Source organism: Chenopodium album, chromosome 22 (genome assembly GCF_948465745.1).
Source record: "Chenopodium album chromosome 22, dcCheAlbu1.1, whole genome shotgun sequence".
NCBI lineage: Eukaryota > Viridiplantae > Streptophyta > Magnoliopsida > Caryophyllales > Amaranthaceae > Chenopodium > Chenopodium album.
The window spans coordinates 18558245-18571199 of NC_137855.1; the positions used below are offsets into that span (position 1 = coordinate 18558245).

Consider the following 12955-nt stretch of genomic DNA (forward strand, 5'->3'; position numbering starts at 1 on the left):
TTAGCACCAAACATCTGACAAGTCTTAGCCTTCAAACTAACTCTCTCTTTTGTCTTTATAAGAGAGATTGAGTTTGTGCTTTTGGATGCTCAAATCTGTCCACCATCAATATTCAAAATCTTAATGATGGACAATCTGGCCCCTGCAACACCAGATGCAGATAGCAACTCCACAGTGGATGCCTCTCGGCCTTTTCACTCAGTTAAAGAGGCGGTTGCCAATTTTGGGAAACGGATTCTTCTTAGAGAAGTTCAGTCACCTTTGCTAGCACCCTTAACCCCGCCAATTGAGCAGGTTTCTTTATCACCTTCCTTAGAGTTTACACCAAGTTCAGAAAAATCTCCTGGTATTGCTCTCGAAATTGGTACACCTGATTCATATGAGTTTACACAGAGTCCCTATAAGCCTCAGAGTAATGCTACCAGTGAAGCTGTAGACTCATCGGTGTATGAACCTACACCAAGTCTTGAAATACCGAAAAATGAGAACAAATTTTATCCTTGTTCAAGTTTGCCCTGGGATAAGAGCATATCACCATCTCCAAGTAGTTCAAGTAAAGAAATTGAACCGGCACCAAGTTTTCAGAAACCGACAAACGACAAGCAAGGGAAAATAGTACATGGGAATGATTTAGTGATGATGTTGATGATATTGAAAAGACTAGAAAGTGAGTTGCAGGAAACAAAGACAGAAGTGAAGCTGCTAAAAGAAAGAGAATCTGAGACAGAGGTGGCATTGGCGTCTTTGAATGCAGAGCTACACAAAAATATGTCCAAGATAGCCAAAGCTGAGGCTGCTGAAGCAGGAAAAGCAGCAGCAAAATCTTTGGAAGTCGTTGAACAAGGAAATCGAGAGATAGGAATGAAAGATGAGGAAACGAGAAAATTCGAAGTGATGGTGAAAAATGTGGATTCCCCTACATTAGCTCAAATACTAAGTATTACTGACTATGATTGCTATTTCGGGGATGGTATAAAAGCGAAGAAAAAGATGAAGAAGAAGCCTATTATTCCGTTGGTGACCGATATATTTTCATGGAAGAAGAAATCAACACCAACCAAATCAACTCCTTTGTATTCTTGGCAGTGACTTCTCTACTTCATCCTTTTTTCAAATTTTAACAGATACTTGTGTTCATTTTGTTAGTTCAAGTGAATTATTCCCCATCATATTAAATACAGGAGAGAGCGAGCGAGAGATATCTCAAGTGGTTAGAGTTTCCCTCCCGGTTCCAGGAAATCTTTGGATCGATTCTCACCCCGTCCGGGTTCTTACCAAAAAAAAAAGTAAACATAGGAGACAATTTATTAAAAATAAAAGCTTTTGTAAATCTATTTTAATTGCTATCCAATGCAATAAATTCTTGTCTTATTGCCTTGTAACTTAAATTATGTACTCGTCCACTGTGTAATTATATGGAATGCACAAATTTTGAGTTTGGCATTTGAGGCATGCTTGGTGATTTAAGACAGAAAACTCGCCTTGGTTACATCTTCAAGCCCCACCATCCACATATATTTGACAGTATCCTACTTAAAAAATACTATGAATTTACGTACCAGTTCATGATTTTATTGCTTTATTGTTATGATCACTATTGGGTAATTAGGTCTTGATGATTGTAAACTAATGATGATTATCTATCTAATGTGTTTGTTAAGTTGTGCATAGAAAGAACAAGTTATGTTTGAAACAAGACCCAAGGAACCTGAGCAATGACAAGTGTATATATATATAGGGGAAGGCTTTCGTGAGAATGTTCCTTATATGAGAATTTTTCTTATGTGAGAACACTCTTTATGTTCTAAATTTTTACTCATATGTTCTAAATTTTAAATCTGATGTTCTAAACTTTTTCTTAGGTGTTCTAAATTAAATCAAATATTCTAATTTAGTATTCACATGTTCTAAACCATAAATTAGTTAAGTTTGATGTCATAAATTTTAAATAACTTTTTTTTTATACTTCGTATGTTCTAAATTTTAAAACGTGTATTCCAAGATTTTTAATTATATGTTTCAGATTTTAAAGCGTATGTTCTATTTTTTTACACGTATGTTCTAAATTCTTTACTCACATTTTCTATATTCTATATCAGTTTGTTCTACATTTTTATTCACATGTTCATAATCTTAAATCAGATGTTCTAAATTTTACTCATATGTTTAAAATTTCATAAAGCAAATTTTATAAATTTTTAATCACATGTTCTAACTCTTAAATCAGATGTTCTAAACATATTATTCACACAAATGTTTTAAATTATTACTCATATGTTCAGAATTTTAATTTGAGTCACATGTTCTAAATTTTTACTCACATGTTCTAAATTTTTACTCATATGTTCTAAATTTTAAATCAGTTCTCATATAAGTATAATTTCTCACATATATATATATATATATATATATATATATATATATATATATATGATAAGCAATAGAAGGAACAAGAGCAAAGATGAATCATGGTTGATAAGTATGATGATGGCGAAAGAACCATGAAGGTAACTATATATGTTTATTAGGTGTTTGCATATATTGGCTTCATGAGGTAAGTATATATTCTGTGTATACATGAGTTGTGTATGTGTAGAAGTATATACGTGGCTTTAAGTTTTATTTGTTCTCTCACTTGAAGTTTGCTTATGACAAACAAACTTCAATCTGATATGCTCTTAATTATTTATGTGAAGACAGGAACTGACTTAGGTGAAGTCAATGCGTTGGTCATTGGAACATAGAACACTTCAAGAGGAACAAGAGAGAATAAATGAACCTAAAGCAGGTTCTCCCACGAGAACCAAACCATGAAGGAACCTGAAGGTATTCTCCAATGCGATGCAGATGGAACTTTCGGCAGGCTTTCCAACGAGAGCCGGAGTATGTTCCCTAACAGGTACATGAGGTGTTCCGTAATAGGTACTGTAATACCCCGTAAAGTATTTAAGTATTAATAAAATGTATTGTTAAGGGCTCAAGTATTTTAATTAAATATTCTGAAGGGTTGAAATATATTAAATATAAGGTTTTATAAAAGTAAAATATATTTTGGGCCAAACGTTTATTAATTATTGGGCATTGTAAATTATTCCTACATACTCTTATTGGAATAACCCATTCCAAAACCCATAACTTAAGCCATATCCCATAACTTAAGCCCACATTTTTATAAGCCCAATTTAACCCTACACTCTCTACTCTATAAATACCCCATGAATCCACAAAAATTTCCCATACAAAAAGGTTAGTCTTATTTTCTTTCTCCTTTGTTTTATTAATTTGTGTAATTATAATTATTGATTTACGGGTTTTGATTTTATTGTTTGAAATTAATTTAATTAGTATCAAATTGTATTGTTGATGATTAAACTTTATAATTTCAGATTTTATAAATGTCATAATTTTCAGTTTTGTAAATTTTATAACCTAGGGTTTTTAATTATTGAAAATCATGATTTTAGGGTTTTTATGAACAATTGATTTAGGGCTTTTGTAGTAATGATGTTTTGAAATTTTGGTGATTATAACTACTAATTAGTTTAACTTAATTCCAGATTATTATGAACACGTAAATTCGTGTTTTAATTTTTAGATTTCCGTTTGTTAATATTAATCCCGTTTTAATCCCGACCAGGTTCTGAACTCATCCGATTTTGTTAAAAAAAAGTAGTGTTTTTCATGAGGAAACAACGTTTTAAGAAAGACTCTAAATATGGTATACGGGCAGTTTTTGATTTTTAACGAAGTTTTTTTTTATTGCTTTAAATTTTATCCTTGAGTTTAAAGGGTAAGAGATAATTTAATGTTTCTATAATTAATTTAAGTATAAAGATGTATTTTGATTAAGCTTTAAAGGGTTTTTGATTATTTAAAGTAGTATAATTGTAATCTTAATAAAAGGGTGTGATTACCTATTGAAAAGGAGTTTAATTAGGGGTTTTAAAAATAATTTTCAGATTATTTTAAATAGTTTAAAGTGAGTTTAAGTTGCTGGAAATTGTGTATACAAGGAAAATTAAATTAGTATTAGTGTGCTTTTATGTAGGAGACTTGATTCGGGAATTGTTGTAGTGTTTTCGGCCACATTAAGGGCTTTATTGAGGTACGTTCGCGTACTTAGCATATTTTGGTGATGTAGTATCATGCTAGGCTTGATTTCAATCAATAACAAGTAGTATCATGCTAAGGTTTATGTATGGAATTGTGGATTATTGGTGTTGGTGATTGAATTGTGAAGCATGAATTATTTGTGATGGCTTATGGATTGAAAAATTATATTTTGGCATGACTATATGGACTACATTTTTATTTATGGCATGTTGGAGTGCATGTTTAATTAAACTACATGTTTAAGTTGGCTTGGAATATTGGAAAGAAATTTTATTATGGTTCATATAATTTTTATTGATGCTTTAAGCATGAGGAAGGAGCTATACAAGTGTCTATGTACACGAGGAGTAAATTGTATGTTGGTGCCTTTATGCACTTAAGGTGTTTTTAACACCGAGGGATAGGATTTTTGGCGCTTTATGCGTTTAAGGTGTCTTTGACACTGAGGTAGAATTAAAAAGGGTGCAACATTAAATATTATGTGGTCACTAAATATTCAGAATTAAATTGGTAAGTTTGTTGATTGAATAATTATTGATGATTGAATTGTTATGCTTTGAGAGTCATCACCAAGTCTAATAATATGTAAATAACATAAAGTGAAAGAGACTACGCACCAAAACTCTTGGAACGTATATACCTTGAGTATGAACATATGGGGGGAGTTATGTGACTTTATAGTTGATCATAATTTCTAACGGAGTACAGGACGCTGTACATTCCTTTTTAGTATTATTATTATGCACTGGAATTCCGCCACCTATGTGTGGTTTTGTCACTGGCACGGTTAGTTCACGTGTCAGTTAACCTCAATTTATTTGGGGGAGGTAGAGTTGGAAACCCGTTCGATGCGTAATCAACGGTAAATGAATTATTTAGTGTCTAGTTAACATGTCTTATTGATTGTTGTGTGTGCTTGTAAACAGGTGCAATGAGGTAAGTGTCTGTTGATAGGTGAAAGCATGTTAGTGTGTTTAATTACGCTTATGTACTCAGTTTTGCTGATTGTGTGTGTTTGTGTGTTTGGCATGTCTTTATCTTGGCCCTATGATAACCCATTTTTAGTGGAGAGTATTGGGGACAAGTAAAGATGAACTTTTCAGGTATTGAAGCATATTCATGACGGGGCATGAGTGAAGAGTGAATCATGCTAGTTTCTATTAGTTGAGATGTGGTTTATTGCTTTCAAATATTATATTATGTTATGCTTATGAGACTAACACAAAGGTTTTCGTATTTTAATTGGTTTTGATAAGGGCCTACAATGGTTCCAAGTTGTAGGTTGATTTTATTTGACTTCGTTTGACTTTGGTTTTAACTTTACTTTCGCTTGGTTGACTTTTGAGTTGACTTGCATTGTTTTAACGATTTTTAATTTTAAGTCTTCCGCTTTGTATCTTTGATAGTTGCCTTAGCCGTTCTCACGGTGGCGGTAATGTCTTAGATATTCCCAAATCGTATTTTTAAGAGTAAAATGGGTATTTAAAGGAAAGGAATTTCTAGGGTGTTACAACTATGTTGGACATAAAAGTCAGTCTAGAACAAGTCTAAAGAACCAAGGTGAACTCTAGACAGTCAATGAAATTAGAGTTATAGATCGAGTTAACCTAATAGGAACTTAAGTCTGCACATCGTTAAAAGTTGGTTTAATGATATATATATATTTACCTATTACGTGCATATCTTTTAGGGATTTTGTTTTACTGAATAAAGATGTTTATTTTCTAATAAATCCCTTTTGGAAAAAGATAAGTTTAAATTTGAAAAGTATTTTCAGCTAAAATAAGTTTTAAATAAAATCTGATTTTATCAAACTTATATCTTATTATTATTATTGAAAGAATTTATTCTTAACAAAAAGATATATTTTAACTAGAATATAAGTTTTAAATAAAATATGATTTTATGGCAAGTATATCTTATTATTATTATTATTATTTTATTATTATTAACAAAAAGATATATTTTTGGAAAACTTATTATTGGAAAATATCTTTGAAATATGTCTTTCGATAAAACTTGTCTTTTACGAAAAGAATAATTGGATGTACTATAAATATGGTCATATAGATTCATTCAAAGTTGAGGCTGACAAACTGCGGTGGTCGTGCTTAATGGTTTCATCCTTCACCATGAAGCTAAGTCAGTCCTCCTGGTCAAAGTTCTGGTCAAATTTAGTTTCAGTTTGTCTAGTCAGTTCCATACAGATCTCGAGTATCCAACATATTAGTTTTATCTCTTTATTCATTTATATGTATTCAGAGTTATTCTTTGAGATCTTGTAATGGGAAAAATGGTTTTGAGTGTTTATGTATTAGGGTGTGAGAGTTCATCAGGATTCTCGTTATTGCTAAGTGTGAGCTTCTAGGGTGAGGCCGAGTGAGTAGTGCTCCAGGAGTACTACAGGGGATTTAATTTGAATTTGGGATTCAAGTTGAGTGAAGAAATTTTACGTTCTTGGTAACAACCGACTAGGTAGCAAGTTCAGTGAGAAACTTGTGAGTAAAGGTCTGATTGTAATAGGTTGTAACTAGGAGTGTTTGGCCTATTATAGTGGATTGGTTTAGTGTTTGAAATCCCTTGGAGGGTTAAGGTTTTACTTCTAGTTACGCCCTAGATGGTTTCCTCGTAAAATCTGCTTTGCATTGTCTAAGTTCCTAATAGCAATCTGTTTTATATTTCGTGAAAATTAGGCATTAGGAACATACTACAATTCACCCCCCTCTTGTAGTATATTATTGAAATAACAATCACCATATTGGAACGAAGCAACATAGCATGATACTAGCAATCAGCATAATAATCCTTATATGATACTAGTGTAAACATCTACTTTTGGTACTCTGTCCCGATCGGAAGTGCTATGACGATAAATAAAACTATCTTTGTGTTGGATCAACGTGAAGGATTCTTATGGATTGTTGATTAAGACTTAAACACATAAAAGACTAGCTCGACCCAATACGAAATTAACTAAAGCTAATTAAAACTACGGCCGATCAATAATTAGGCCTAATCCTGAGATTAAACCTAATTTTGACTGATTTAGAGATGCCTAGGTCAAAATATAAAGATGTCGTTGAAAAAGTCGAGCGCATCTCAAAGAGTGTCATCCGTGCCATGCACGGTCATAATTAAACTTTACAACAAAAATTATAAAGAATGGTGTTAATTCAAGAATAATTTATCCCAAAAAAAAAATATTTGTAACAAAATAACTTGAATTTTTATTTATACCAATACCACATGCATAAAGGTTATTGAATTGAATTTTGTAAAATAATAATAATAATAATAATAATAATAATAATATAGAAACTTAGAAGCTATAAGGTTTTATATCAGAAATGAAAATATTAGTTTGGGTTAGTACCCGCTGTAGACATCCAATCTTCCCAAAACCAAACCTAGTGATGAATATCTTTCACGTAGAATGATTATCGAATAAAGTGAAAGTGTGAAAAGTCTAGTGTTGCGGTTGTTTTTATTTAAAAATAATCTTTCTTTCTGTTTTCGAAAACCTGCTCTATTTATAAAAATGTTCAGTCCAGTTTAATTTAGTCCATGATATGGGTCTATAATGGTTTAGGGGGCTTGAAAGACTTTTCCAACGATATATCATAAGCCTAATTCCGATGAATGATGAGGAAGTTATGACCAAAATACTAAACTGAGCTCAAACCGGATTTTACCTACGACCCAATGATCATGTGCAGGGTCCAAGGGTTTAATTCTTATTCAAACTAATTAGGATTGATTAGAAGCTTTTATAAGATTCTAAAAGATCTTAAATATCCTTTTTGAAAAGATAAGATCATAGAATTTGAAATTGAATAAAAATTTTCCTTTTATAAAAACTTTCTTTTTTAAGTATTAATTCTATTCGAATTTAAACATGTTCAAAGACAGTCAGATATTATTTGCCTCATAATTTTTATCCAAATTTTATATGGTTGGATAGATCTTGAAATTATCTTTCCAATGATATATTATGATATCAATTCCGATCTATAACGAAAAAGATATGAAAGGAATACGAAAATCTATCCAAAACTAACACCGTCCCACTATTTCGGCCTAAATTTTTATCTACAAAATATTTTAATCTAATTTTAATTGGGTTGAAAATTAGACTTCAAGAGCTTTCCAACGACATATTATATGCCTTATTTAGACTTATGGATCAAAAGATATAATAAAAACAAAATTCGCAAAACTGATGTCCATCGAGTTTTATTCCGATTCGAATTCGGATTCTTTTCTTATTCTTCGACCCTCTTTATTCCTATAAAAGGAGGTCATATTTCCCCTTTTTAAAATCATCAAAAAGCTTGATCACAATCATCTTTGTTCTCTCTCTTTAAGTAAAGCTTATTCTTTCTCCCTCTTGCTCTCTAAACTAGCCTTTTCAAAATACATCATACTGCACTCATTAGTTCTAGACACACCTAGCCAAGTTCGAAGTTGCCTTCGCCCTAGACGTGAAAGGTTGATAATTTTTGAGGGTTTGGTCCCAAATCCAGTCTAAACTTTTTAACTCTTTCTTTCAATTGTTTAATTTAATTCTTTGATTTATTATTTCATTGAAGTTTACTAACTCGTGTATTTTGTTGTTAGAAAGAGGTACAAGGCTTCGAAGTAAGTAATTAGCTTACTTCCTTTTTATTTCAATGTAGAAATGCTTAGATAGTTATAGTAATTCCTAGTATCATGTTAGGATGTTATTTATTGATTTCTAGTATCATGTTTAGGGTGTCTTTTATTCTTTCTAATAGCATGTTAGTACCATGTTAGGTTTAAAGCTTTGATCTTTAATGTTTAGTGACATGCTAGGATTTGTTATTAATCTTGTTAATATCATGCCTAGGATCTTGCTATTAATATTATGCTTTATTGTTAACATGGTTGTTATGATTATAGTTATTATGATTATGATTGTGATCATTATTGTTAATATCATGTTGCTTGATAAATATTATTGTTATTGCTTGATCACGCCTTTTATGCAGGTTTAAAGGGAATTTGTACTTGAAATCACGCCTAATTAGATAATTAATAATTTGGTTTAGGCTAATATAATTTTAATTCAAGTGATCGCCAATAATAGTTTTATTTGTGCATTAATATTCAATTAACATAGATTAAACAGGTTTAGGGTTAATCTAATGATTGCATGTTAGTCAGAAAGCGTACATGAATACAAGTAGAATAAAGTAGAGGCCTATTTTATAGGGCGGGTTCTTTCTATTTTAGATTGGATTCGTACCCTCATCCTCGAACACTAGTCATGGTTATAGACCTATAGGAGTTGACGATCTCATGGATCGTTAAGGGGTGTAACCTTCACCTCATGAACGGTTTACAAGTTCATAAAACTTGTTGGCAACAACTCTTTTGCTCTTGTTTCCTTCCCTTTGGACGCCACCATACTTAAGTGTATGATCACGGTGGGGTTCAAGTTAAGGGTAATGCTTGAAATATTCCCTACACCCGCCAATAACCATATATGAACTCATATACATTTGTCCTTATATTTAGTTGACACACTTTAATTTGACCTTCATAATATGAAAACTTAGTTGATTTATATTACTTTAGGGTAATTAGTATTATATAATCAACTTTTTTAAAAAAAATAATTTTAGTGAGTAGTAGATATTTTAATTTATTTTAATTGCATAAATGCATAGGGTAATTAGATTGAATTTTGCAATATATGTTATGTACTCTATCTTTTTTAATATGTTGTTGTTGGATTATTGTCATAACGTCTGGTTTTATAGTTTTTAGTCATAATTTTTAATAATCTCTAATTAAATATATTGATGGTCAAAGATGTGTCTCGACAAATGTGCAAATCCAATTCTAGCTTATAAATCCACTTTTACCTTATAAAAAAACGGAGGGAGTATAATATAATAAAATGATTTTGTTTAGTTGTTCTTATAAACGTTATGTATAATTTTAAGATTTTTACAATGCTACCAAAATAGTTTTTCTATTTTTAATTAAAATAAATATTATTGTCAAATGATAAAAGTTGGAGGAAACAAAATTGATAATATTATATTAATCTTGGATAATAATGTATTTCCATACCTTAATTTTAATCTATGTTAGCATATTTGTAACTAAAAGATTCCTAATATATAGAATATATGTTAAATAAAATTAATTGAGTATAGTTGAATTAAATGTGCTATCATAATGAAAATAAGTATTATTGTAGGTTATAAAATGGTAGTTATTAAATTTTGAAAAAAAAAGGAAAGGAAAAAAAAAAGCGGGAAATTTTATAATGACATCGTGACCAGTGTCACTTGTTTGCTTTTAGTATAGGTTAACTAGTGTTCGGCCCGGTCGTTGCTCCGGGTGTTACTTTGAGTTTTTTTATCATTGTTATTATTAAAGAGCTTGAAAGAATTGTTTTATTGTCGGAAATTATAATATTACAATAATAACAATAAATAGTTTTGAATAATTTTTGCTTTGATTTCTAATATGGATTTATATATTTTGTGCATAGATAGAACAACATTAGCTTATAGCTTGGAGGGTATTAAGTTGGTTTTCATTTAATGAGGTCTTGTGTTCAAACCTTATTGTATGCATTTTTTGTTAACCATGACATGAAACAAAAATATGCTAGAGGTACACGTGGCATATTGAACGATGATGTGGCATTATGCTGGTGCAAGAATGTGATACACGTGGCACATTGACATTTTTAGAAACGCTTTTTAATATATAATAATAAATAGTTGTTGGCCCGAGATATGCCTCGGGTCATCTAAATGTAATATGAGATTATAGATAAAATCACAATCATTATAATTCCATTGCAACTAATTTTTATTTATTAAAATATTTTACAAAGGGTCACATTAGCCTCTAATTAGTGATTTGGATGATCCTACAAATTTTATAAGATGTAAGTTTATTGACCCTTTACATTTGCATCCATTTTTTTGGAATTTACATGTTTGAGACAATATTTTTTTCATATCATAAATGAATAATTATGATGTAATTGTGTTAAAATATTTTGTCAAAAGTAATGTAATTGTGCAACAATTAGTGATTATGGTTTTCCACCCATGTTAATACTCAGTTTTATACGAAGTATTAGTTATGGAGTATTACCAAAACTACAATATTTTTTAAATTAATAGTTATGACCATTTAAAATGGGAATTGAAGAAAACATGAATCACGTTGAAATCTTTTTTATAGTGTAAAAGCTAAAGTGTTTTCTCTCATCTTAAAATTAATAGTTATGACCATTTAAAATGGGAATTGAAGAAAACATGAATCACGTTGAAATCTTTTTTATAGTGTAAAAGCTAAAGCGTTTTCTCTCATCTTAAAGTTCTTATTTATTGATAGCATTAATTTTAATGGTAATTAGTTGCTTTGGTTTTTAAGAACATAGATAGTATATGTGACTCTTCTCAAAAAAAAAAAAAAAAAAAAGATAGTATATGTGACTATACATATGATTTAATTAATGATTTAACACCATGTTATTGGTTAAGAAAAGGTGACACATGGCATAACATATATTGACATTGACACATGGCAACATGGCATGTATTGTCATGGGTTTTAATAATAACTAGTATGTGGCCCAGGCGAGGCTCCGAGGTTTTTTTTAACACTTGTAATTGAATAGATAGGTTCATCTTTATTATTTATTTAATCATTATTTGTCTATAATTTATAATAGTTTCTCATTAAACCTTTGAATTAATTGCTTATGAAACAACTATTGACCAATTATATAAACATGTTCTTGTAAAAAAATTATATAGACATATCCTTTGTATATAATTTATAATATAATGAAAATAAAGACATAATTAATATCAAAATAATTAAATAACTAAAATTTATAACAATAGTTAATTTTTCTTGCTTGTATGTATTATCTCAGTGATCATAATTAGCAAATAATAGGATCAATTTTTTTTTTATATTTTTTATTTTAAGAATTGCAGTTATTAAATATTCAAATCTCCATCCAATCCATATATTTATATATTTATGAGTCGAGTATCGAAAACATGATTAATATATGGATGAGATGGTAAGACATCTAATGCATATTTTTGTGGCTGTGAGTTCGAATCTCATGGTAGACATTTTTATTAGAATATGCCCATATTTGAAAGATGACATGGCGAGGGTGCCATGTGGCACATAAACGTTCTTAGGAATGCTTTTTAATATATAAAGTATGGATAATAATAATAATAATAATAATAAAAATAATAATAATAATAATATATTAATAATAAAATAATATAATAATATAAAGTATAGAGTATTGTTATAGATTGATTGATGTTACTTTACTTTCTTTTCTTTTTTTGTAAACTCGGTTTAATTAATGTAATTTCAGTTGTTTTTAAAATAAGAAAAAATATCCAAAAAAAACTTTCACATAATTGATACAAGCTTTGGCGTGTTAATATTTGAGAAATCATATCATATCATATATTCATATTATTTATATATAAAGTCGGTTTCGTAGCCAGACCATAAGACAACGACACTTGGCATATTAGTTTTTCGCCAAGTGTCGAGCTACGTAGGCGACAAATAGGTATTATTGTGACACATATGATGCTAAATAAGCGAAATTTAGATAGTTTTGTAAAGATAAAAATGTTGTATACTGTTTTATTATCGATATACTTCTAGTATTTCATATATACAAAATTAATTTTAACTTTTAATAAATATCTTATAACTCAGTATAATTTCCATCATTAATTTTTTTTAAAAAGTTATTTAAATGAGATCAATTTATAATATATTTCAATGAAAAATGGAAAATTGA

The 12955-nt window shown here is 29.8% G+C and overlaps 1 protein-coding gene across 1 annotated transcript; it reads left to right on the plus strand.

The window, feature by feature from the left end:
• Positions 1-110: 110 nt before the first annotated feature.
• LOC145605954 (uncharacterized) lies at positions 111-1409 on the plus strand. The gene has a single exon (XM_081662020.1). The coding sequence runs from the start codon at positions 124-126 to the stop codon at positions 1087-1089; it is 966 nt and encodes a 321-aa protein (XP_081518146.1). The 5' UTR covers positions 111-123; the 3' UTR covers positions 1090-1409.
• The last annotated feature ends 11546 nt before the right edge of the window (positions 1410-12955 follow it).

Bases quoted from the DNA above. Each gene is read 5' to 3' on its own strand.
- LOC145605954 (XM_081662020.1), top strand. From the start codon at position 124: ATGATGGACAATCTGGCCCCTGCAACACCAGATGCAGATAGCAACTCC.